This window comes from Myotis lucifugus, unplaced genomic scaffold, assembly GCF_000147115.1.
Source record: "Myotis lucifugus unplaced genomic scaffold, Myoluc2.0 scaffold_1096, whole genome shotgun sequence".
Taxonomy (NCBI): Eukaryota; Metazoa; Chordata; class Mammalia; order Chiroptera; family Vespertilionidae; genus Myotis; species Myotis lucifugus.
Genome location: NW_005872144.1, coordinates 16131 through 43479, shown reverse-complemented (window position 1 = coordinate 43479; position 27349 = coordinate 16131). Strand labels below are relative to the sequence as shown.

The 27349-nt window shown below is 48.1% G+C and overlaps 1 protein-coding gene across 1 annotated transcript in view; it reads left to right on the top strand.

Annotated features, from left to right (window-relative positions):
* LOC102428259 (echinoderm microtubule-associated protein-like 1) overlaps positions 1-27349 on the top strand; it is a gene marked incomplete at its 3' end in the record, with an annotated part of 54947 nt that overhangs the window by 11492 nt on the left and 16106 nt on the right. Inside the window, exons 3-9 of the mRNA XM_006107298.1 lie at positions 7775-7909; positions 15530-15558; positions 18942-19071; positions 22000-22149; positions 23382-23451; positions 25421-25531; positions 26316-26411. Coding sequence (XP_006107360.1) covers positions 7775-7909; positions 15530-15558; positions 18942-19071; positions 22000-22149; positions 23382-23451; positions 25421-25531; positions 26316-26411 — 721 coding nt within the window. The remainder of the gene's footprint in view (positions 1-7774; positions 7910-15529; positions 15559-18941; positions 19072-21999; positions 22150-23381; positions 23452-25420; positions 25532-26315; positions 26412-27349) is intronic.

Genomic DNA, 27349 nt, shown 5'->3' with positions numbered 1-27349 from the left:
GATGAAATTGGAAGTGTGTCCCCCCTGCCCCCCTCAGTTCTTTGGAAGAGTTTGAAGAGGATTGGTATTAATTCCTCTTTAAATATTTGGTAGAATTCTCTAGTGAGGCCATCTGGCCCTGGGCTTTTGTTTGTTGGGAGAGTTTTGATTACTGCTTCAGTGTCCGTCCAATCATAGATGTGTTCAGAATTTTTATTTGCTTCTGATTCAGTCTTGGTAGGTTGCATGTATTGAAGAATTTATCCATTTCCTCTAGATTATCAGTTTGTTGGCATATATTTGTTCATAGTAGTCTCTTATAATCTTTTTTCTGTGACAACTTTTATTTCTAATTTTAGTTGTGTCTTCTCTTCCTTAGTCAAGCTGAGGATTTGTCAAGTTTGTTGAACTTTTTAAAAAAAATATTGATTTCACTGATTTTTTTTTGTTTTTCTTCTCTATTTTATTTATCTCTGCTGTACTCTTTATTATCTCCTTACTTTTGCTAACTTTTGTGTTTTTCTGTTCCTAGTTGCTTGTGCTTTAAAATTAGGTTGTTGATTTGAGATCCTTTTTCTTTTTAGTGTATGTGTTTATGGCTATAGATTTCCCTCTTAATATTGCTTTTTCGCATCCCATAAGTTTTAGTATGTTTTGTTTTTATTTCTGTTTGTCTGCAGATATTTTCTAAATTCTATACTAATGTCTTCTTTGACCCATTGGTTGTTTAAGAGTGAGTTGTTTAATTTTTAGATTGACTTTTTAAAGGAGCAAATAGTTAATGGGGAAGAAAACGAGATTCCCTTTTTTCTTGAAGAAAATATAATTTTATAATTTATGCCTCTTTTATATACTTGGAACTTAAAAGACATTCTTTTCAGAGCTTAAAAAAATAAAAAAATAAAAGTATAAGTTATTATCTAGCTGCCAATTAGAAATACCTAGTTTTCTAAGATGGAGTGTCCAAGACTCTTGGTTTCTGTGTAGAGTGTAGGGATTCACTTATGTTTTTTCTCTGGCTTTTATGGGCTTCTGTGGATGTGCGTTCCCATCATTTGGAAGTTGGAAACCCAGACAGTAGCATCTGATGGTTACTCCATGTTTGTAAAGTTCCTGTAGTCTCTCATTAGGAGAGAATTTTGAAAACAAAGAAGAAGAAAAAACAAAGACGGACATTGTAAATATTAGGATTTAAAACAACTTCCAAACACTTCAAATATGTTTACAACCGTATAGAAACGTTCCTGTCACCGGAGTTCCAAATTAGCCGAGTTGGAGCATCTGTGGTGTGTGGATGGGTCTGTTTGTTTTCTTTCCTGGGGGCTCAGCCCAGTGCTGAAGAACAAAATCCCCTGGAAATTGTCCAGGACCCAGTGGTTGTGCTTTGTGCGGTCAATTAAGACTTGGATGGGGGCTGGATTTGGCCTCCTTGGGAAAAGCTTTGTTTCCATTAGTCAAAGGAAAAAAGGCAGAAAATCCGGGAAGATGTTGTAGGTCATACCTTGCTCGGTGGGAGTGCTGAAGCTGACAATAGACTAACACTTCCACGGTTCAGCACAGACCAGCACTCGTTCTTCCCACTCCTACGTGGGGCTTTACAACAGGCGGCGCTGTGAGAGGGGAGATGGAGAGAACAAAGCAGGTGCAGAAGGAGAGCATGATTTTACAATCACTCTGCTCGGGGTGGAAGGCAGGACGGCCAACACGCTTGCTTCCAGACAGACAGCTGGCGGTCCTCAGGAAAGGGAGTCGCACTTGTTAGAAACGCACCTTCTATAGATGCACCACAGCCAGATACGGACCGTGCACGACTTAAAGAATAGACAAACAAAATCTGCTGTTAGTTTGTTTTTAAATGGTTATTTCTAATATGTTTATCATTGAGGTGCATCGAAATGTAGGCGTGAAATTCATGCTCTGAGTCTGTTCTCGGCCGCGGAATAGAGATGGAAATATTCTCCTGTGAGAAGAGGAAGACCACTCGGCTCCTACCCGTTAGCAGGCGTGATCCCCTCTCCTCTCTGGGCGCAGGTCGTTGGCTACATGTGGCAGAAGAAACCCCACACGCTTCTTGTGATCTGTCGATTCTCCAAGAACACCAGCCTTCTTTTTGTTGTTGTTGTTAATCCTCACCAGAGGATATTTTTGCATTGATTTTTTTAGAGAGAGTGGAAGGGAGAGGGAGAGACAGAGAGAGAAGCATCGATGTGAGACATCATCGATTGGTTGCCTCCCGCATGCAGCCCAACCAGTGTCAGGGATTGAGCCTGCAACCGAGGTGCGTGCCCTTGACCGGAATCAAACCCAGGGTCTTCCAGGCCACAGGCGGATGCTCTATCCACTGAGCCAAACCGGCTAGGGCATCGCTCAGACTTTATAGGACAAAAGCCATGTTGTGGCCCCACGTTGACTCCCCAGTGCTCTGCGTGGCGCCCAGGATAAGGTCGGTGCCTAGTAAGGGTTTGCTGAGTGGATAATCGTTTTAATCCAGAGTTAGTGCCGCGGCTGCCGTGACACTGTCAGAGAACCTCTGGTCTTGCACAATAGCTACCTGACAGGTTTCTGGTTTTTCTACAGTAAAAAATGTGGGGTCATTTGGCAAAAGTTTGTAAAACCAGTTCTCAGTTCCAAGTCACATACAAAAGAAAGACATAATGATAGTTTATTATGCTTAGAGTTATCTGATCATAAAAAAAAGATTGCCACTTTTTTTCTGGTCACCAATTTCCCTGGCAGAAATTTCATTAGGTTGGCAAAAACCATTGAATGCATATGTAAGTGTGAAGTCTGGAGAGCTGTGATCTTTTCAGAACTTAGGTGTTTTATTTGAAAAGGTAGCAGAGACCAGAAGGAACAAGAAGAAAGGGTGGCATCTGTGGACCTCTGCCCCAGAAAGCCTCTAAAAAGACGCCTGTGTCACCAGCCAGCACTCCTGCGACCCTCAGAATAAAGGGCACTCTTCCCACTTGCTGTCCGGAGGGAACACCCCGCTGGTTACTATGGAGGTGCCTCCTACTGCGGATACAGTATTACTCCCTCTGCCGCCCCGGTTTCTGCCAATGTCTTGTCTTCCACCTTATTTTCTGTCCTTCACTCTGGGCCCTAGTAAATCCTTGCATGCATAAGAGCTCTGGCTCTCAAAAGGAAATGTCTTGTTTCTTCTATGGATACAACAATGGTAGGTTAAAAAAATAAAAGCTTTACATTTTAATGCAAATGTGTGAAGGACCAGTATGCAGAAAGAGTTGTGATGGATTATACCCAAGTCTGTATATGCAAACCGCACGTTTTCCCATCCCAGCGTGTGGTGTGAGTTCTGAAACTTATGGAAGCTCACCGAGCTATTTCTCCAGCCCTGATGATGGCACTCGAGTTTCTTCCGCTTTGTTTCTGTGCCCTTATACGCAGATGGAACGGGCCTGTGAGTCTCCTCAGTGCAGGCAAACTGAGTAGGTGCCACCCAGGGGAGGGCCACCTAGCTGTACTTGGTAACCCTGGCTGCCTCCCCAGTAACCTCAGCTCCTTTTTAAAAATGTGTATAGATAGATAGATGATAGATAGATACATAGATACATAGATAGATAGATTTCAGAGAGCGATAGAAACATCGATGATGAGAGAGAATCATTGATTGGCTGCCTCCTTCACACCCCTACTGGGGATCGAGCCGGTAACCCAGGCATGTGCCCTGACTGGGAATTGAACCTTGACCTCCTGGTTCATCGGCCAACACTCAACCACTGAGGCACACCGGCCGGGCTCAGCTCCCTGTTAGACAGTAGCTTAGAGATCTTAGTGCCTCCCGTTCATCAGGTCTCAGATCTGTACCTCAGCAGGTCTCAGAGCTCCTGAGCGAGGGCTCTCATGGACTCTAGGGCGTCACGAGAGGGCTCAGGGGAGAGAGCTGGGGCTGAAGGACCTGCAGCGGGTGGCTCTGTGCCGAGTCTGTTCCCTCGCCTGTGAAATGGGTGATGATGCTTCTGCAGGGGCTTTGTGAGGTTTGAATTAGGTGACAGGTAAAAGGCAGGGTCCTTAATATACGTCACCTGTTGCTGCCTCGCTGGTTTCCATCATTACTATTCCCTGTTAACGCTTCCAGCCACCAGGTTGAGTGTTAATGATCAGAAAATTGGGCTTTCGGCTCTTGACGGGTGTGTTTATCCAAGCCTTTACTTATTTATTTTCCCCAGCACCTTCTATGTTCAAAGGCCCTTCACAGACCGTTTGAGCTGGGAGGGACCTTAGGGGCCACTTTCTCCACTTTGCAAATCAAGACAGTCCATCTGTGAAAGGGACCAAGGGCAGGGGTGGGAAGCTCAGGTTTGCCCAACGAGCATCTGTTCTCCAGGCTTTTTTCAGGGCATTTCATCCCATTGAGAGTTTGAATTTTTTATTTTACTGTTTTGGGTGAGGAAGCTGAGCCTAGCATTTCAGGACCGTGTCCAAGGCCAAGGTCCCCGGCTCATCAGCACTGCCCCCCGGGGCTTGCAGGAAGCCAGCCTGGTCCCCGCCCCCGAGAGACAGTCCGTACAACAGTGACAGCCAGCAAGCAGGGCACTCTGCCGCCAAGCTGACCGACTGCCCACCGTGCTACAGGCCTCTTCCTTAGTTTTTATTGAATTTATTGAGGGACTTTGGTTAACACAGTTATATAGGTTTCAGGTGCACGATTCTATAATGATCGTCTGTATATTATACCGTGTGCTCACCACCCAAGTGAAGTCCTCTCCCATCTCCATTCCCCCTCCCCCTCGTTACATTGCTGTGAACTTGCCGTGAACTCCCACAAGGACCCCGCGGAGGCTGCCTCCCTGCCTCCCGGTGCCTAGGAGCCTCCTACGGGATGACTGGCACAGAATGACCCCTGACGTCACGTCAGCCTGTGCTTTTCCTCAGTGAAAGATCTTGAACTTTAAGCACAAAGGTTTCTATCATTTTAAGATGTCAATCCCCACATTTCAGAAATGTCACGCTCTCCTAAGATCTGTAATTTCCTTGTCCCCAAATTGCACATTCTAAAAATTCCCGTTGGCTGGGGCCCGCCCGCCCCTGCTGATCGCTGGGAGGTGCTGGGCTGCGCCTTCAGAGCCGCCTCCGCCACCAGCGGGGCGTGCAGGGAGCTCATTTTAGTTCTGTTTGCTCACGCAGAGAGGGAGTGGTTTCTCAAACGCCGGCACACCGTGCGGTTTTTAAAAACATGCTAAGAGGAAGGATGGAAGTCACGAAAGGAGGAGGACTGCACGGTGCCCGGAGGGAGGATGGACAGAGCGGAGCCGGGAGCGCACCTGCGCAGGCTGGGCTTGCAGCACTGGTGTTGTAATTATGGGGACTCAGCCCAAGGGTTGGCCTGGCGGTCTCCCGCCCTCCCCTGGAGCTGTGCAGCCTGAGCTGCACAGACTTCTCCGTCACCTCTCCTCCCGCCCGCAGCGCCCAGCCCCTAACCAGTCCTGCCGCATTTTCTCTGCCTGGGCCTCCCTCTCCTGGCTCCTGCCTTCCTTGTCCCTCAGGGTTTCTCTGCGCCTCAGGCTCCTGGGCAGTTTCTCGGCCCACAGCTGATAACTTACTCTGACCTGGATTCTTCTCAGCTCCTTCCTCACGCGTGGTTTCCTCCACGGCTGTGGTTCGGTGCTGCCCTGAGCGCCGCGTGGTCACAGGCTGGCATGAGGACGCCCACCCCCACAGGCTCCTCCACAGGCGCCAGACCTGACTCCCCCCAAGTCCGGGTCTTCCCGCAGCCCCAGCCCTGGGACTGCCCACCAGCCTCTCCGCCCCTCGTGCTGCTAGAGCAGGTGCTCAACTGAAGCGCGCGTGTCTCTTCCTGTGACAGGGTCAAAGCACGAGGCGCCCTGGATTAGTCACTATTTCACCCTTTCCTAATGAATATTTATCAGGCTCCAGTGCCAAAAAGTATACAAGCATGACAAGTGAGATCAGATCTCAAGACATGTATGGCCGGTGGTGATTTCAAAACTCCGCAGGCACCTGTGATGCAGTCACATGACCCAAGAGCAGAGCAGTCAGCGTGCGCCCCTGCCCGGCCCTGGGTTGCCCCCACCTGGGAGTTTCCTGAGTCTGGGGCGTGCCTGTGGGTTACGGCTCTTCCCCACTGTGTCATTTCAGTTCATTAAAGCCCTTTATCGCTCCCAGAAAGGCAGTCTTCAGGCGTCTTCCCCAGACATTCCCCCAGTTCCCAACCACTCCGTCCCCGGGAAGGGTCCTGCCCCACGTGGTCTGCCTTGGCCGGTAGCATGTGGCTTCTTGACTTTGGACAGGAAAGATTCACACGAGTCCAGGTGATTTTGAGAGGACGTTTATTAAATCTGGGAGCAACAGTGAAACAGGAAGGGCCTAGGAGAGAAGCAGCAATAGGAAAGAGACGAGGCAGGCTGCTCGGGCTCTAGAAACGTCTTGGGAGAGAAGTGAGCCACATGGGCTGCTGCCGGCTCACTGAGAGTCAGAGAAAAAGGGGGCCTTGGGGACAGGTTCAGGGGGTTAGCTTGGGATGAGCTGCCGCTGCCCACTGCTCCCCTGGGTGCAAATCTTGTGGGATCCTGAGAGTTTAGGAGAGAGAAGGGGGGGCGGGGGCGTGGGCATGCTCCAGAGAGAGCCTGCACGGAGTCGGTTACTTGGAGGGCTCTTACCTACTTTCCGAAGGTGGGGATCCGAGGGGAGGTCCATGGAGGGTCTCGGTAGAATGTTCCTCGGCTTCCCAGGTGTGCTCTTTACGATGCTGATGTGCCCAAGTGAACGGCGCAAAGAGGGGCCGGGCTGTTTTCTGGTCCGCTCTCCCTCTAAGTGGGTTTGCTTGGTCCTGATTGGGTTTGTTGTTATTTATCCCCCTGACTTACCCGTCCCTGGGTTTGGCTGGCACAGAGGGCACTAGTCGGGTCTCTGGTATCTACCTCCCTGACCAGGTGGTTTAAGCTCTTTACTTATCTGGTTAGAAAAGAGAAGTGTAACCATTTGCTCTTGTGCCCTTGGCGGGGAAGATAAGATCTTGCGGTTTACTAGCTGCCTGTAAATTGCTCCAGTTGTTTGGCCCCATCTGTCCAACCATCTAGCTCAGTTTCCCTTTTCTTGTCAAAAATTCTAACCTCTAACCATCCCGCCTCCGCCCTAGTCCTCAGTGTTCCAGAGGGAAGTCAGTGCTTCCATGGCACCACCTCTAAGCACAGGCGTGACACAGCTGGGCTGTTCCGTCACGGCCCGTGGCATCCTGTTCGTGTTGGTCCCACGTGTGCCTTCCGACCAGACTTCTTCAGTGTCCGCACCATTGACGTTGGGGGCTGGCACCGCCTTTGTTGGGGGCTGTCCTGGGCACGGTTGGGTGCTGAGCGGCATCCCAGGCCTCTGTCTAATAGATGTGGGCAGCAGCCCCCCCCCCCCCCAACCCCGGGCCTGACAACCAAAAATGTCTCGGACATTGCCCAGTGCCCAGTGTCTGCGGGGCACAGCCAGCCGAGTTGAGCGCCCAAGGCTAATCTGAAGCTGCCCAGGGACAGGTGGCCTCCCGTTACGCCCTGGAGTTCTCTCACCCGTGCTGTGGCCTTCTTCCTTCCAGTGTCCTCTATGCCTTTGAACGCTACTGGTTGCCAAGGTTACAAAACAGTGAGCAGAGGCAGGGTCCAAGTCACATTCGGAAAAGTGGTTTTTCATCTCCATAGTCAGGACTTGAGACGTGACCCGTCCTTCAAGCATCCACGGGGAAGTGGGGTGTTCTGGGCGTATATTTTTATACTCGGCCATAAGGAAGGCCCCCCGGTAAGCTCTCACTGTCCTCTGCATCTCACCTCAGCACCATCAAGAGGACCAGCTCTTCGGAACGCGTGTCCCCCGGCGGCCGAAGGGAAAGCTACGGGGACTCCAAAGGCAACCGGAACCGCACGGGGTCCACCAGCAGCTCTTCGAGCGGCAAAAAGAACAGCGAAAGGTACGGGGCCCCGAGCCCACTGGGTTCCTCTCTTCCCCAGAGATGAGCAGAGACCCGACCACACACCTGAGCCAGGGCCCTCGAGGGCGCCGAGGCCCGAGGTCAGGGTGGCGCCGCTCAGGCTGCGGCAGTTCCTGTCCGGGTGGGAGTTACTCCGGGGACGCCCAGCCGGCCCGAGGGCCTGTTTCCACCAGCTCATGGAATTGGGGGGCTGGTCTGAATTTCCGCAGGCAGCGCTGTGTGTCTCCCGCACACCCTGAAAGCTAGTGTGAGCGCATTGCTGAGTCTGTCAGCAGCATTTTCTCAGGTCGGGTGGGTGAAACGTTGTACTTTTATGATTTGTCAGAAACCATCTGAACTAATGCCAGAAGCAGGAATCTTTTTTTAATTTGCTGGTTTCAGGAAATACGATTACTCCTAATTTTGAATTTTTCTTTGAGGTTAGTGTATAATGGATTTTGACAAATATCTATAAACTAATAGAAACATTTTGTGAGTGAGAGCTCATTTTTGGCATTTTAATGGCTTTTCATGCTGAAGAATGTATCGTGTAGACGAGGTCCCTTTCTCTGTGTGTAGCGACGTAATGTACTTTGTCTGCCTTTTTAAACATTGTGCTTTATTTTTATTCTCTCTGTTGAGCGAGGCTTAGGGAGGAATTTCAGCTTCAAAGGCAAATACTCTTTTTGTTTTTGCAAGTGCTCATGTAAGGAAAAAGCTTAGTCATCAAGCAATCAGCTCCAGCCCACAGTCTGTAAAAATTCCAAGTTTGTAAACCCATCCCCATTCAGTCCTGTAAAGGAAGCTTAAACCCTTTTCCATTTCATCTCTGAAAGATATCTTTGCAGAAGAGAAGCGAGCACTTCTCACATCCTCAGCAGGTCAAGTTCATGGCCGATTAAACCATTGACATGGGTTCTGTCTTCTAATGAAGACTATTAGTGCTTCTTATCAGAAGATTATGTTAATTGGGTGATAATACCCTGGAAATAAGGCCAAGTGGTTACAATGGCAACAGAGGGCGAGTGCAGCAGGCACGCAGCGGCCTGTGGGCGCCTCTGAGCTCAGGGTGAGCTTGCAAGTCGACCTGAGAGGTCTAGATTTTGGCAGCTGTTGAAAACTTGGCCCCTTCTATGCACATCTGCATTTTATTAAGAATTTCCAAAAGGAGTCTGCATTGTGCAAACTCCAGATCGGTTTTATCTTTTAAATCCTATGGCTTTGGTGAATATGCTGGGTAAATATTTCCATAAAAGGGATTTTAAAAGGGATTTTTTTTTCCAAAAAATAAATGCCACAGTAGGACATTTTGATTTGGAAATGAGGGTCTGAGTAAATTTACTAGTCATGTTCTCAAAATAATGTAAGCAACCGAATGTGTCCATTTAAAAATAATTCCCTGTCCTATTAGAACCTCCTCCACTCAGGTCTCCCTGCAGCAACTGCCAGGATGACGCCATGCTCCGAGGGCCATGCGCCGGGCTGGGTGTTTTCCTACTGTTTCTTATAAATTTGTAAGACTCAAGGGCATTAGATATAAAGTACTACTTCACAGAGGGAAGCACCGAGGCCCGGAGGCGTTCAGTGGCAGAACTGATGTACAAACCCAGACCCTTTTCTTACTCCAGAGCCTGTGCCCTTTCCGTTACGCCTGGCTGCGGACAGTAACCAAACAGGACATTCTTTTTAAAAGTAAGACAGCGTCCCAGAACCACGGACAAATACTAGTGAGTGGTGGGTAGGAGACCACGAAATCTAAAAGTGGTTAGGTGGGGATCAAGTGTGGTAAATCCTTCCCACGGCCGTTAATGTCACATTAGAATGAGCTGGTCTGTGTTCAGGGAACTACATCAGACCAAGAAAGACAAATATTGTATGATTTCACTTATATGCAGCATCAAAAAAACAAGCAAAAACACACACACACACACACACACAAAAACGCAAATGAACAAGCGAAACAAAACAGAAACAGACGCATAGAGAACAAGCTGATGGTTGTGGGGGCGGAGGGGGGGGGGAGACATGGGTGAAATTTTTTAAAAAAAGAAACCAAGATACCTTGACATTGGGCTGAGGGTGCCAGTCCTTTAAGCCAGGCTTTGACAACAGAAAATGAAGCAAAAGAAAATAGGTCACATATACTAAAGGCTCAACACTCAGACTGGCTTTAGCCTGGTCCTCAGCACTGGGGCAGCCGGAAGACTGTATATCTTTTTAAAAAAAGGAGGGGGGGGGTTGGGATGAGCTGGTCTGCAGGTCTGGTGATTCAGGACCACTCATCAGAATGCAGGTGGGCGAGGTGATGCTCTCAGAAGGAGAATCTGGATCTGCCCTGATCTGTAGGACAAACAAGTCATTCACCGGTGCTGCTTTAACTGGTGTCAGTCACCGGTTAGTTGCTGTAAAGCTCACAGTCACCACACGCCATAGGCAAGTTGTCGTTAGCACGTGTGACTCTTCTGCGAAAATTAGAAAAAGGCTCCTCTTACTGGAGAAAAAGGAGGCTTTTTTGCACATAAAGCATATATAGTTCTCAATAACAATGATTACAGCAAGTGAAAAGCCGGCCCGTATAAATTGTGCAAATCTTACTGTTGAACCTAAAATAATAGTGTTCTTGAGATCTCACCATTCACATTTTCTAAGATGTGATTCATTTTAAAATCGTTCCATTTTGTTTTCATAGACACTCTATGATTTATGATAGTGTCAGTCTTCTTGCTTCTGTTTCTCATTTTCTTTGGAAATGGTCACTGGATTTGACAGTCTTCCATGTGACATTGTAGACTTTTATCTTAGAATGCTTAACGTTTTATAATACTTGGTAGTAACAAGCCACAAAAGTTTAATAGCACTTAATCTGTGCACTGACAAAACTTCCAGAAAAACAATAGCAATATATGGCCATGTAATATTTTCTTTATATATTATTGATGGCAATAAATACGAACAATTATATAGTGATTCATGTCACAGGGAAGTGCTTATTAAATTTAAATAGGGAATCGACAATAACATCCTGATGAAGGACCTGTACTATCTAATGTAGCCAGTATACCAATCCAATAGGGTATTTTTTTTTAATTTTAAAAAGTGTTTTATTTCAGACAGAAAAAGTTACTATTTAGAATGCATAATTTATGTTAGATGTTAGACTGATAAATTGTTTCAATTATAAAACTGGTTCCCCCTTTGTAATTCTGCTGGGAATGAGACATAGCAACTTAAAAAAATACTTTGTTTCCATCAAAATGCTGTTCTAATGGTTTGATTTTAAGAAATGTTTCAACCATCTGCTAGAAACCTTGTTGTAACAAACATATAAGCTGTCCTTCTTCGGAGTCAACATATATGAAAAAAACTTCAAAATAACGGAGATGTTGCCCTGGCTGGTGTGGCTCAGTGGTCGGGTGTTGTCCTTGCACGGAAAAGGCATATGCCCGGGGTTTCAGACTCGATCCCCAGGAGGGGGCGTGTAGGAGGCAGCTGATCGATGTTTTGCTCTCACATAGATGTTTCTCTCTTTCCCTTCCTCTCTCTCTAAAAATCAATTAAAATATTTAAATAATCATAAAGATATCTATGTGTGGAAGTGGTCCCCTCTATGCCCTTTTGCCTTGCACAACCTGTGCACCTGTACCGGCCGTGTTATCCAGCCTGTAAGGTCCAGACCACTAGGCTGGACACTCTGAGCTCCATCCTGAGTGACACATGGAGGCCCTGAGATTTGTGTCTTAGCATCGCTGTTGGTGCAGCCTCGCTCCTAATCCTCCCCCGGGGCTTCCAGCCACCTCTTGACTCCTCGTCCTTCCTGTGCCCTGAGATCCACGCCTCTCAACACCAGCTCTCACTTTTCCCCAGCAAGGTTTTTTGTTTGTTTTCGGTTATTTTGTTTTTTGGTGTGTGGTTTTCATGTGTGTGTGTGTGTGTGTGTGTGTGTGTGTGTGTGGTTTTTTTGTTTGTTTGTTTTTGAGGAAACTTATTTATTTCATAAGTAACATGTGTTTTAGGAAACCCAGATGTTAAAAAAAAAGAGGAAATGGAAATTACCTATAATCTCACCCACTCAGAGAACTCATAGCTTAACATTTTATTACATTTCCATCTGGTTTTGTTTCTGGGGTGTATCGTATAATTTTGACAAAAATTATACTCTTCAGCATATGTTTGGTAGCCCTCTTTTTCATTTGCTCTATGACCAGGTCTTTGTGTCAGTAAATATACTCTTCCAACTTTATTTTAGATGCGGATCATCATTTTTCTAGGCAAATGCACTTTAGTTTCACGCTCAGTTACCAACAAGGTTTTTCTAATCCAGTTTGACCAGCCCCACCCTCTAGAACACTGCCTGGCACATAGTAGGGACTCAATAAACATTTGTTGAGTGTATCTTTTCACCCCAATCGATATAACAAAACAGGTTAAACTGACAGGCGATACAGCCGTAAGCCAGTGTTACTCCCAGCCCCGCCACTTCCTGTGTGACTGTGGACAGAATACTCAGTGTCTCTGGGCTTTTTTCCTCAGAGCCAGTAACATCAGCACTTACCTCCCGGGCCTGCCGTGAGGATTAAATAAGTCATGTATGTGGAATCCTTAGCATGGAGCTTGCTACCGTTGGCCCTCGGTAAATGGTCGCTGCAGTTACTCCTTTTCTCTCCCAAAGTGTGGGTGCTGCTGTGGGCACACCTTTGCTAGCTCCACTCCCCAGTCTTGAGGCCCCTCTCCTCGTTGGGACATTTTGGAATCTTCCAACTCCTGTTTCGACCCTCACCCCCCCACCCCCACTGGGAAAGGGAGGAATCAGAAGTTCTGGACGTTTCTGTCACCTTACCCATTCAGTTCCACAGCACTGCCTAACTTACTGAGCACCTACTATGCGCAGAACACACTGCAAGGCTTGGTGGTAAATGAAAGGATTTGCACACAAAGATTCATTCTCTCAACAGACATTAGTGACACGTGCAAGTGAAAAGGGCTAGTTTCCCTCATTTCCAAAGGACTCAACACCAAAAAAAAAAACAGTGAGGAAAAGGACAACAACTCAGTAGAAAAATGGGTGAAGGGTTTGGACAGGTTCTCTCTGAGACATACAAATACCAACCAATGAAAAGATGGTCAAACTCAAGTCTTAATTAAAGAAATGCAAACCTAAGTAAGAAGATAGCGTATTTAGAAAAATCTTTATTATAAAACACAGATACCAAAAACACACACACAAATGCATAGCTTAATGAATTAAACTTTCTAGCACTTTCTCCTGAGTGACATATATGTACAGGGTGCCCCCCAAATATGTATACACACACTTTGAGTAATTATAAGGCAGTGTTTGTTAAAATACATCTCATCTTCATTTAACAGACCAGCTGTTAAAGTGTGTGCATGCATTTGGGGGGACACCCTGCATATGTGTCTGGGAATTCGCCGGGTGAGGGTGTCGGGTATGGGTGGAGGAGCTCCGGCTTGTCCTCCCAGTCCTGGCAGGGTGCCCCCTTCGCTGGGAAGCTGCCCTGGCCCTCGGGGCTGAGTCAGGTGCCGTCAGGTGGCTTTGGAGCAGCCCATTCACTCTGTCCGGAACTGAAACTCCTTCCGCACTCCCCGCACCCACACCCTCGCCCTCCGGGGCTCTGGGAGGCAGAAGCTGCGTCACTTACTATTCTTGCATCTCTACCACTTTGCACAGTGCCTGGCTCACAGTAGCTGCTCAATAAATATCCGTTGAATGAATGAAAGGATAGTATCTATTTAATTTAAAACCATTTAAGAAGTGTGTAAACAGCGCCACCTATGGGCAAACACTTTTAACACGGCATTTTAGATTCTGAAACATTTTGCACTAGAAATTAGGTGATTAAAGTTTGGCTTTTTTTTTTTTTTAACTGATCAGATTGTTTCATTTTTTGGGCCCCGGGGGTTATTTATCCTTTAGTAAATGTTAAAGTAATAAATGCTAATATTCTTACATTGTTTTAGTTTTGAGGCTGTTAGGTGAAGAGCCCAGAAATACATATACTCGTGTCAGTGAAGTCAGGAGGCAGAGGGAAGTGATAGTAACTGGTCACCATGCACCGGGCACTTTGTCACACGACTTATTTGATTCTGACAAAGCCCCTCGGTGGTCTCATCCATTTTGTAGACGAAGGAAACTCAGGCCTGGCCTGTGGAGGGAAGCGACTTGCCCGACTGGGCACAGGTCAGCTGGCCTCACCATCCGTGCTCCACCCACATGGCGCGCTGGGAGTCGTGGTGGGAAAAGTCTACGAAGCAGCAGTTTTTGTCCCCAAGAAGGTCTTCAGTGACTCTAAACCTTTTTAATAGATGGGTTCCTAAATGATCCTATTTCTAGCCGCTTGGGGCTGTTTCTATAAAGAATCTTCGCTTGCATAGGATAGTATTTTGACTTCCGGCAGGAATTTTATTTCATTGAGTTAACTCTTTGGAGAAGGAGTCATGGAATGCGCGATGAGGAAGTTTTTACAGGCAATAAGTCGCAGGGAAATAAGATGTTAGACTCTGCAGAGGTCTCCTCCTTGGTCCAGCCTTACCAGTCATTTTCAAAAGCCAGTATCTCTGCTCAAACAACATTCCAGGACATTATGTATCACATCGCGGGGCGAGGGCAATTCTGCGGCTGGTGTTTCAAGTTTAAAATTAAGGAGAAAAGTCATATTAGGGTGATACCTGCTCAGGGACATTTTCTTAAATATGCACACACACGAAATCAGTGAGTTCATATTCCTCCGCAGGCTCACACCCCTCCAGGCTCCCTTAGGCGGGGTTTCCTTTACGGCGTCTCGTTCTGTACCCCAGAGTGGGACGCGATCAGGAGGCTGCTGACCGGGGAAGCTGCTTGGATGTCGGAGCCTCGCTGACCTGGGTCACGTACGGGCTCTGGTCTGAACGGTGCACTTCTTGCCCCGCCTGAGCTCCCTTTCCGCACTGGCGGGGCTGCCCCACAGGGGGGCTGTCTCCCCGGCACCCGGACTCCCCGTGGGGGCTCGTCCTGTCGGGAGCTTGCCCAGGGGTGACCTCCGTCCCTCTGTGGCCCGACCTTGAAGGCTTCGGGGGATTGCTTTCCGGGGTGCAGTCATGGGGCGGCCTCAGCCTGGCCAAGTCCACAGTGGGGTCCCCACATCTCCGATGACATGCCCCCCAAGCTTCACTATTCTTCCCTCCTGTCTCCCTCCCGCCCTGTCTCCCTCCCCGTGGCCTCCCTGCGGAGGCGGGCTCTGAAACTCCTCACCAAGCCCCTCTCCCAGGAACCCGCTCGTTTTAAATAAGTTCTTTAAGTGACCATTCCGAAGGGCCCGGGGAGGAAAAAAACCTTCTACACCCTCGGGCAGGGCCGTGCCCACCTCGATGAACCAGAGGTTTCCTCTCCAACCTCACCCGCTCGCGAGGAGCACAGCTTCGGGAGGAGGTGGGATCGCAGCCTCTGGCCCCAGTTTTGGAAGTTTTTGCTCACACTTGCTCCTTTTTAGTTACGTGGTTCTGTTTTCCTCGTTAACACGTGCTCCTCACACAGCACGCGTGTGACAAGCCAGCTGACCACTGTGGGGTCTCGCATGCATGGGGTCAGCCTCCCTCTAAAATCTGGTTTTCTTTTCTCCACAGCAAACCCAAGGAGCCCGTCTTCAGTGCGGGTAAGTCCGCACCTTTGCCGGTGCCCTCACTCCCCTCGGAGCCCGGGCACAGCTCAGAATCAGCTGGGCCAGGGCCACTGTCAACACCAGAACTTGGGTGTCTGCGTGGCGAGGCTGTCGGCCGGTCCCGGGGGCCCACCGCTCAGATCATACAGACCGAACCTTTACTGGCCCCTTTAAGAGCTGGTTTCCGATACTCCACCAGGAGGAGGAAGATGCCAGCGGGCAGTGCAGGGCACTCGGGTCCTCAGACCTGCCGCCTCTTCCCGCTCAGGGGGTTCCCAGCATCAGCGTTTGCCTTTCCCTGACAAGGAGCGTCTCCCACACACCGAGTTGTAACTTGTCTGCAGGAGCTTTTCTTCCTGTCCTGCCCGTGGTTTCCTAACCTGGAAACGAATAGTTCGTTTGGACCTTTCCATAGAGCTTTTTTAAACACATTTCATCATAAGGTACACGCTATCTACAGGGTATTAACCTTATTTAAACGTGCATTTAAAATGCAGAGAAATGGACACGTGAGTAACTGGGTAAATCCACTCCTTTAATTTTCGTCTTCCCAGTGTTTTCCAATTTGGAATTGAAGCGTAGAAGTCAGAGTTCCGGTGTGTCAGCAAGTGCTGTCGTATTCATTGCGTTTTCAGGGAGCGTGAGAGCTCACTGACGGTGCCATGACCGCAGCCTGCAGAGCTAGGCTTCCCTGTCGGAATCCCTGAACTGTGTCCGGGATTTTCTGTCGGGGGCGGGGGAGGGTAGCCTCTCCCACCGAGAGCCAGCGAGCGCTCGCCCAGGCAGGCAGGCCCCTGCAGTTCTCCGCGTCTCTTTATCTAGCCCTTCTGTCTCTGTCTCCGAAATCGCAAGGGAAGCGCCGGGTGACGCACTGCCAAGGTAGGCCGCCTGTCTGCACCCTCATAGCTCTCTGGGCGAAGCTGTGGCCCAGGCTCCAGAAACGCTGTTCATACGTCAGCCAGACCTCTCCCCGTGTGAGAGCGTTTCTGCGACGCACACACTTGGCTGGAAGTTGAGCCCCTGAGCATTTGACTAAGTAGCTGTCATTCGGGTCTTGGTTGATTATGGGCTGATTACAGGAACTTTCCCCAAAATCTGTCTAAGCCTTAAGAGAGCTATAGGACAAGGCCCGGCGCCCACTGTGTGCGATGGCCCTGCACCCCTGCTGGCCTGCCCCCGCCTCCGGTGTGCTGGCTGTGTGCTGTCACCCTAACACGCCTGAGAAACGTTGCTTCCCCTTGCCGCTCGGGGCTTTAGATGTAGGCCTCTGCGTTCCCAGGACAAAACCAGGCCAAGGCCAGTGTTTTCATAGGACATAGACAGCAGTTGAGATTGGTGCAGGAAGTGAACCTCAGTCGTAAGGCCTTCGTCAGCAGCACCTACTACAGTATAAGCAAGTAGATATACTTGATCACATCCAGACACTGATTAAACACAGCCACGGGGCTCTGCGTGTGCTGCAGAAGTGGCGCTGTGTTCTCTCGACCCCTGACCTGCAGTCCGATTCCTCTCTCACAAGGAGAGTGGGTGGGCTCATTCCGAGTTAACGTGAAGCTCTGTCATCCCGGCCCCTCTCTTCACGGCTGTCAGTCTGCTGGGTGCTCTAGGCTCTTTAGGGAGCCCTGCCGTCTGATGAGCTCAGATGTTGGCAAGGGAGCAAGGAAGGGAAGAGGTTTGAGGCCAGGAGAAGAGCCTGTTAGGGGTCCAGAGCAGGACAGATGTGTGGGGTGGCCCGGAAACGCAGCTGGCCAGAGAGGAGAACCCACGTGGGTGGTTGTGACCGAGCAGTTAGACCTTTGCATCCAGCACATCAGAGACAAGTGGAGGATTTGGGGTAGAGACTCCGTGAAGCCCAGGTTGGGCCTTCATGGGTTCAGCCACAGAATGTGAGATGGCCTAGGGCTGTGGTCGGCAAACAGCGGCTCGCGAGCCACATGCGGTTCTTTGGCCCCTTGAGTATGGCCCTTCCACAAAATACCACGTGCAGGTGCGCATGTACAGTGCGATTGAAACTTCGTGGCCCATGCGCAGAAGTCGGTATTTTGTGGAAGAGCCACACTCAAGGGGCCAAAGAGCTGCATGTGGCTCGCGAGCCGCGGTTTGCCGAGCCGCAGTTTGCCCACCACTGGCCTAGGGGACTGATAGAAGAGCCTGCAGTGCTGGGTCTCAGGTGGGCTGATCCCAGTGCATTGGGAGGACGGAACCCAGTGAAGCATTCCAGCGGGATCCACAGCCCGGCGGCGGCTCCCTGTGCGGGATGAACGCGTGCTGCTCTGACCTCAGAGCCCCCTGCACGTGTGGAGTGAAGAGTGTGTCACGTGCATGCATCAGGCCTGGGGCACGCACACGGCAACAGCAGAGCTGGCCTCAGGCCGCTGGGCAGCATTGCATGCGGCGTGGTTTGACACCCTTGGGGCTAAGACTGACAAAACTAACATGTGACGGTGGCACCTGGCGGTACTGGAATGATTTCCTGTTTGCTCTCCACCTCCTCCTGAGGATGGTTTCTGTGGGTTACCACAGATCTCCCTGGTCCCAGCTGCCCGATCTAAGTGCCTCTCAGCTAGCTGGTCCTTTGATCCGCAGTGACGCATCCGAGCGCAGCGAGCGCTGACGGGGAACCGCATTCTTCCGGAGCACCCACCAGAACCTCCTTTGGTCTTACCATGACCTGAAAACGCTACCGGAAAACCCCAAGTTATTTCCTTCCCAAAGTCCAGGCGATACCATGTCGATATATCTCTGGGTTTAACTTTTGTCCCCACAATTTATGAAAACATCAAAAGTTATTTTATTATGAAAGTGTTTGCTCCAGAAAGTTTTATTTCCCAGTTTCCCTCTCTGATGGGCCTTTTGCTCATTTGTTTTTCATTTTTTGCTTTTTATTGAGCATTTCCCATTTTGCATGCGTCCTAGCATGTACTTCTGCTTTGAGGTTCTTTACACGGGACAGCATTGTTCCACATAAAAGACACGTAGAGACACATTCTTACATCACCATGTAACCAACCAGTTTAAACATCGGAGGATATCTTATGACTTTCGATGTGGAAATTATATATACATGGAGCTCAGAAAGTTTCAGTGGATTTCTCGTGTTAGTTATAATATGGGAGGAGTACCATTTTCTTCCTTCCTGATGATAAAATCTCTCATGAAAAAATAATGGAATCCAGTTCTTGCCTCCTTTTTACAGCTTCTTACATACTTCATGTACTTAGTGAGCAGAAGGTCAGAGAGGACAAGGTGACATTAGACATTCGTTAGAAGCGACAGGAAAGGGCAGCGATTTCCCTTTGCACTGAGAGGCTAGGAAGGGACCTGGCTCTCAGGTGCCCTGGCACTGAGCTGTCTCACCGCGTCTGTTCTCCTTGCAGAAGAGGGCTACGTGAAGATGTTCCTCCGCGGCCGCCCGGTCACCATGTACATGCCCAGGGACCAGGTGGAGTCCTACAACTTGGAAGCCAAAGTGGACCTTCCAACCAAGAGGCTCAAGCTGGAGTGGGTGTATCCTCGTCCCTCGCGCAGGGCTCGCACGAGCCATCGCTGATCATGCTTTGGGCTTGATGCCCAACTGTAGAAACTCTTAAAACTTAATTTCTCTTAAGCTTCTTTTAAAAACACCAAAAACATTTTCTTATTTAAAAATAATTTAACAGGATCAGCCATAAGTCAGCACCCCGTAGACTAGAAAAGTCGTTCCATCAGAGCTAGCGATGATGAAGGGCACCAACTTGTCATTCCTGAGGTTAGTATTTGTGGTCCTCAAATACATATATATCATCTTCCTGAAGAGAGAATATTGAAACGTTATATGGCTGAACGATTCTTTTGGACAGTTGTGGGAAAATGCATCACTAGTTTCTGGCCAGTATTTTAATTTTTCTGACAGAATAAAGTTAGTTAAAAACTCCTAGAAAAGCAAATTTAGCAGAAATCACCTCAGTGGGTAAAGGTTAGGGTTCTAATGAACATGGGAGCGCGGAAGGAAGGACGCATACCTCCTCCAGCCCAGCAGGGACTCGGCCGCCACCGAGCCTGACTGCAGGTTAACACGGCCTCGCTGAAGGGCTTCTGTCAGCAAGAACCCACGTCCTGCACAGAACCCCCACGTGGCATAGCTATGATACCCCCTAAAAACCATAAGAAACCTCTCCCCCACCCCCATCTAGGCCACGGAAATGCCAGTCGGCCATGTGACTACCGTCCTTGGCATTAAGCTGCTGCCCAGCCTTCGTGGGGTGAGATTTGGAAAGTGAAGGAGCTTCCCAGGGGAGACGCTGAGAGCCTGGGGAAGGGCTGGATTAAATGTTGACATTTTATTTTATATTTTATTTTATTTTATTTTATGTTATTTTACTTTATTGTACTTTAGAGGAAGCCTGCAGAGGCCACCTTCCAATCCACGCAGATTTTAAGACAAAGCAAAAACCCTTCCTCCCCCTCAAACAGATATGGATTGATTTCCAGTTTAATGCAAAGCCCTAAACACGGGTTATACGAAGTAGGTTTAAACGGAAGCTGTTGCAGTTTGACTTACGAGAATTGCTACTATATTTGAAGTTATGGAATCAGGTTCTTTGGAATGTTTTTAGAATTAGCATCTGTACCTAAATTTCTCCCTCCAGAATTTATTTTTTATTTTTCAGATTCAGATGTCATAAGCATTTCCCTGCCCCTATTTTTCAATCTATTTTGGCGCATGGAGTTGGAGTTCTTTAAGTCAGTCATTGTTAAATTGGCTAAATCAGATCTGGAAAGCATTATTGGAAAAAACACATTTGCTCAGCCTACTCCCTGTCTATATTGTAGAAAATATAAAACAGTGGAATTTGCTCCCAATAAGTGGTAGGTTTTTTTGCCAGGTTACTTTTTTACATCCAAGTTCACATGTTTTGCTCGCAAAATAGTTTTCAAGGTTTGGAAGTGTTCATGCCAAAATCTCAGTGGTAATTAGCCTAAGCAGCAGGGAGTGGTTGGAGGAAGGACCTAAATATTTTACTTTTTATTTGTGTGTGTGTGTGTGAGAGAGTGTGGTTTGCACCTTTTACAAGTACTTTTATAAAGATTGAGCTCTAAGATTACAATAAGAAACAAACCCATAATTGACTTAATAACCGTAGTATGTTAAAGTCCATTATCAGCATCTTAACTTTTTTAAAAATAAAGCATAGGAATTATCAAAGCTCAAAGTTTTTTCTTGGAGTGGGATTGATAGCCTCACTTAACATTTTGAGATGTATTTTGTTTTCCATACAAGCTACCAAAGACGCGAACTATAATAGGATTCGATTAATTTCCCAACCATGACTCTAGAACCAGGCCTGCTCTCTCATTAACCCACAGAGTAAGGCCATTTCAGGTCCCCATTGAAGGTTTGTGTCCCAAGACGACAGTGACATGGAGACGTGGACGAGTGCAGGCTCTGCTGGGCCTGTGGCTCCTTCTGGTTCTGGTTCCCAGCGTCAGGCCCTCGCCTCTAAAGAGCAGAGGGAAAGTGAACACCCCGTGGGCCCCGGTGACGGTTCAGCAGATCTGAGCAAGTGTGATAACTGGAGATAAACGCTACACAAGCAAGGCAGCAGGAGGGAACGAGGGGCAAAATGTGGTGCCAAGTATTCTAGCATTCTTGTGAAATGAGTGTCTACAGCTTCAGGTGACTTTAGTTCTGGAGGCAGGATGTCACAGTTGTCAGCCGTTCAGAACACCAGCTTGGCCAAATTTAAAGGGAGACGAGGTGCAAAGAAGACAGGCATCCACATAAAATCCAACAGCTCAACATAAAAATGCGCCCGGGCTGTCGCTCCCCAGAGCCAGGATTAATAGGCTGAGTCAGAAAGAGTTCGTCTGCCGGTGACGTCACGAATGTCTGATCTAGTTACCTTTCGTAAATAAAGTAATAAGTTACCACTTTTGATCAAGCTTAAACAATTCAGCTTTCAAAATATAATATTTACTTTCGCCCGGCCGGTGTGGCAGGTGGTTGAGCGTTGACCTATGAACCAGTAGGTCACGGTTTGATTCCTGGTCAGGGCACATGTTAGGGTTGTGGGCTTGATCCCCAGTGTGCGGCGTGCAGGAGGCAGCTGATCAATGATTCTTTCTCATCACTGATGCTTCTATCTCTCTTTCCCTCTCCCTTCCATTCTGAAATCAATTTAAAATACACACACACACACACACACACACACACACACACACACTCTTAAAATAAAACCAAATCTTCATATTGTTAAAAATAAGTGTTCACATTAAATCAATGGCCATTTCCAACTTCATTGCCTTCCTATTTAGGGAGTGAGATGTATTCGGCCCCCTAGGTAACATTTTGTGTAATTGATGGTAATAGTCATGTAGAATTGTTTGCCTGTTAGATAAAGCTGATGTTTGTCAGCTCTTCAGAAGAAAACAAGTTTTCTCTTGACATACACGAAGCTACGGGTACAGGGGCCGGGACTGTCGGAACAACCTGTACCTGCTCCCGACGGGCGAGACGGTGTACTTCATCGCGTCCGTGGTCGTGCTGTACAACGTGGAGGAGCAGCTGCAGAGGCATTACGCCGGCCACAATGACGACGTGAAGTGGTGAGTCCCCCAGCCCTGAGGCAGGCTGCTCCTGGGTAGCACTGTTAGCAGGAAGGGCTCCAATCAGGGCATCACTAGAGAAGGGACCTGAGAAAAGCGTTTCGTGTTCCGTGCTGCCCACTAGCTCCCTGGCCTCTAAGACACCTTTGGAGTTTTCTGTTTTTATAACCCATAATCTTAACCAACCACCTGACCTGAACCAGTAGCTCTAATAGACCCCTGATTAGAAGGCCTTCTTAGCACATCTCATGCTAACGGCTTCTAATTTGCGGTCTTTATTTTTTAATAAAAAGTAAAATGTTTTGCCTCATGTTTTGGGCTGGCTCTGCTATTCCCATAATTTGTTCACAGCCTTCGGTGGGGTTTTATGTATTTGGAAAGATGGTTGGATGAAGCGATGGATTTATGCTTTCCTATTTGCCCTAGGTCCCTAGTCTGTTATAAAAGTCCTCTTGAAAACAGTGGTGTCTTTGCTATTTGATATACTCAACATGGCTTTTTTAAAAAGCTTGCTGACTAATTAAGTAGTTCTGAGATTGAAATGATATTTTCCAGTAACAACAACAAAAAATGCTTTTTCCTTGAGTTGAAAATTCTCTAGAGATGAAGGAATCAAGATGAAATGAAATAAGCACTAATTGTCTAAAGCAGCCACGGGCTCAGATGATTTACTGTGAGTCTGTAAGAAATTAGGCATCCTATATTTTTATATTTAAACTAGTGACCTGGTGCATGGATTCATGCACATTGAAAGGAAATTAATTAGAAGGTGGCCGGCAGGGAGGGACTGGGCAAGACGGGCCAGACGCATTCTGGAGCCAACCTCCCGTGGTCCCTCCCTGCCAGCCGCACCTGGGGTGGTGCGTGGCTCAAAGGGCATCTGCAAAGTGAGCAGGGTCCCTCCAGCAGGTGGGGTCCCTCAGCCTGGCCTGCAGAGATTGGGCGAAACTGGCTCTCCGACATCCCCCGAGGGGTTCCGGAGTGCGAGAGCTGCAGTGACTTGGCAGTGGCAGTTCTCAGGTGACGCACCCCGAAACCAGAGAAGAGGGAGTCTGATTCCTCGTGGAGTGTCTGCCCCCTGGTGGTCAGTGGGTGTCATAGCTACCGGTCGGACAGACACTTAGCATATTAGCCTTTTATATATATAGATTGTCAGCTAGATTATATTTGATCAAGGAAAAAATAAAGCTTACCTTTAAAGAGTAAGAATTTTATAAGTGTCTTTTTTATAGCCTAGCAGTTCATCCGGATAAGATTACAATAGCAACAGGACAAGTCGCGGGCACTTCCAAGGATGGGAAAGTGAGTTACGTTATCTCTTCCTCTTTGTATAACATAACATTTTGCTAATGAACAAGCCTGCTTGGATATAAAGCACCTGAACACTTCTTAATCTCTCATGAGAACTTTTTATTGCAAATTAAAAATTTTACAGTAATCTTAAAAACCCTTTAAATTCACCTTAATTTCAGCCAATTTTTAAGTAACATCATTCTTGCCTAAGAATTCACTAATTCTTAAGATATTTACACACAGGATAAACATTAAAATACCAAGTACACATTTAATGCGTAAAGTTAAAATCATAATGACATGATTTGAAGGGGGCCTTTTGCCTCTCCGGTGACTTCAGACACATTCTCTTGATCGCTATAATCAGGACCTCAGCCCTAGAGTTTGCATCTGTGTGAGATCCACAGAGACCGCTGGGCTTTCGCACAAGTTCTGTAATCGGAGGGGGAGCTAGTGGGATTCAACAGAGAAAAATTCAGAACTGGCTGTCCTTTCTTCATTTACTGCAGGCTGTGGTCATTGTCACTCCTTATAGCTTTTATTTGTTGTTGTGATTGTTGTTAATCGCCACTCGAGGATATTTTTCCATTGATAATTGTTTTTTAGAGAGGGAGAGATAGAGAGAGAGAAACATCGATTGGTTGCCTCCTGCATGAGCCCTGACCAGGGCCCGGGATTGAGCCTACAACTGAGGTATATGCCCTTGACCGGAATTGAACCCGAGACCCTTCAGTCCTCGGGCCAATGCTCCTACCACTGAGTAAACAGTTAGGGCTCCTTGTAGCTTTTTTGATACCTGCCTAAGGATAGCTTATTATGGAGCAATAGATGATCTGATACTCATCACATGAAATACTTCCATTTTTATCAACATTGCCTTCCAGCAAACCCAAGTGTTACCATTTTTTTGGAAAATATTTCAATAACATCAACTATTAAATATTAACTGTTTTCTATTTTCCATTAAAATTCTACACTTGAAGTAACAGGAACAATAAATCAGACCACTATTATGTAAATACACATGCATGGAACAGAGTCGCCTGTTTTTGTTAAATGTTAAATGACCTTAGAAGTTCTTTGAAATTAGTAGTAAGCCATTTGTTCCTCCCTCTGGTGAACTGAACGTGTATTTCCGTTTCTGGCATTGAAATCAGAACTTTGCAGCCAGAGAAGATGTGATGGCTATCTGAGCCTCCCATTACAAGTTACAAGCGGAGAAGTCCAGGGCGGTCACGTGACTGTCTGCAGCCGCCCAGCTGCTTAGAGACCAGTCCACCCTAGAACCTAACTCACCTGACCCCACTGTCCTCGAGGTGCACTGCTGTGCACTGCTGGGCCTTTTCTTTTTTCTTTTTTTTTTTTGGGGGGGGGCCTTTTCTTGACAAATCTGCTGATAGTTCTGGGCTGCTTTTCTCTGTTGAGAAAGAAAAAAATTAGTATAAATACCCGTGAAACACAATTGAGAGGGTATTGAACTGAATCATAGCAATTCTAAATTTTATTTGTGCATAATTAATGGCCTGTTTTGCTCTTATGGGGCCCACGGAGCCCTTAAAATGATTTGGTGGTGACCGTCTTGATGAATTCACACACACACACACACACACACACACCTACCTTAATAACAATATGAACTTTGTAAGACTAATCCTTATATGAGATTCCATTCTCCTTGTCATTTTTTAATTTTAAAATTCAGTTTCGTCCAGGTGTATACATTAGAATATCAGTTCCTGTGTGATTAAAGAATTGGCTATTCAAAATTTAAAACTTGGCAGACCTCACCTGAGGTTAAATGGCACAGAGGCCATGACTTCCTGAAGACATTGGGAATTTGTCATTTATGTTAAAAGAATTATCAAAGGCAGAAAAAGACCTTTTGTCTTGACAAAATTGAAGTCATCTTGTAGCTTCAAGGTAAAGGTAAATTTGCCGAACTCTCACAATTGGTGACTTGGCGTTTTTTCCTCAACAGCAATTGCCCCCACACGTGCGCATCTGGGACTCTGTGACACTGAACACCCTGCACGTCATTGGGGCCGGGTTTTTTGACCGAGCCGTCACCTGCATCGCGTTCTCCAAATCTGTAAGTCTGAGCCCTGCTGGTGGCGCACTCTCTCCACAGGGAGGGGTCAGCTCACGGCCAAAGAGGGAGAGAGTTATGGGTGGTTCCTGGGTGTGTGTGCAGATTTGACTCCGAAACCTGCCCGCTTCCCCGTCCCCACCTTCAGAGGCCACCCTCCTCCAGTCAGCCTTCCAGCCGTGGGGCGAGCAGAGGGGAGGCCCTGCTGCAGCTGTCCTCCGGTTCTGCCGGCCGTTGGCCTGCTCTGGCCTTGAATGTCACCTGCCCCTCCCTAGGGGACCCCAGCATGCCCCTGCTGTCCTCACAGGCTGGTCCACTGTCACAGAGCTGGATGGCGCCAGGGTCTCCCCCAGACCCTCCCTGTCAACCACGTCTTCATCCAGTTCAGAGACTTATATCCAAGGCGCATGCCTGTGTCCACCTCCAAGCAGCACACGCTTCACCCAGTGCTCTCCCTCCTGGCACAGCCTTTCAGTAACCCCGTTAGCACCAGGTCGGTGCTGTGCCGGGGGAGGGCTCGGCAGCCCTGAGGAGGCTGTTTTTAGTGGACCTGCTGCGGGGAGCCCCCCGAAACCCCTCTCCTGCTGCTGTCCCTTCATCAGCCCCCCTTCACCAGCTCTCCTTGTCTATCCGCCCACGTCAGCAGGTCTCAAAGGCAATCGGCAAATATTCTTTAGCCGACATGCGGCAGACTCCATGTTAAAAGTAAAATTATCGTTCATTTTTAATCACACTCGACCTGTTTGTCCTCAAATGTAGTCTTCCCGGGAATACTTCTCTTTTTCAGAATGGAGGGAGCAACCTGTGTGCTGTGGACGATTCCAACGACCACGTGCTGTCGGTGTGGGACTGGCAGCGGGAGGAGCGGCTGGCGGACGTCAAGGTCTCTCTCCCAGCCTGGCACTGGCCACGCTGTCCTTCTCCATGTGGAGCCTTCTCAGGCCACGGGCTGCTGGCCACTTCCCTGCTTCTCAGAGGGCTGCAGGTCCCCATCCCACGGCAGCCTCGAGGGACACCTGCCCCAGCATCCCTGTGGCCCGGCCCACCCCTCCCCTCCCAGGATGCCATGCACAAGCCTGGCAGGTTGCTTCCTCTCTTCACAATGTCTGCCAGGGTTTGCCGACCTCATTGTACAGCCACGGCCCTTTTAATTCATTTGTTCACTTTTCCTCGCTTTGATTCCACAAATGCCAAGTGTACCCTGTGTACCCAAATGTCGAGCGAGCAGGCACTGGAGGTGCAGTGACACTGAGTCCCAGGCAGGGAGGGGCCGGGAGGGGTGGGGGGAGGAGGTCTGACCGACCGCCAGCCCAGGGCCCAGAGCTCAGGACTGGGGAAGGAGGGGCCACGCCGGGTCCCAGGCTGGTGCCCTTAGGGTTTCTCTCTCCCACCTTTGATCCGTTCTGCACAAAATAGCAGTGAACTTCCCAAACCCTTTCTTATGTTTCCCCCTGTTAAGTCATGGTTCAGTCTACTTTATAGAATCAACTTATTTCTCATCCCAGCATCCATGAACCTTAGATAACCTTGCTTCCCTCACATTAAGATTAGCATTGAGTCATCTTACTCGACATGAGGGGTAGCACTGGGCACCTTCTCACTTGCAAGTCTGGGTGCAGACCCTGTAGACCAGCCGTGGGCAAACTACGGCCCGCGGGCCGGATCCGGCCCGTTTGAAATGAATAAAACTAAAAAAAAAAAAGACCGTACCCTTTTATGTAATGATGTTTACTTTGAATTTATATTAGTTCACACAAACACTCCATCCATGCTTTTGTTCCGGCCCTCTGGTCCAGTTTAAGAACCCATGGTGGCCCTCGA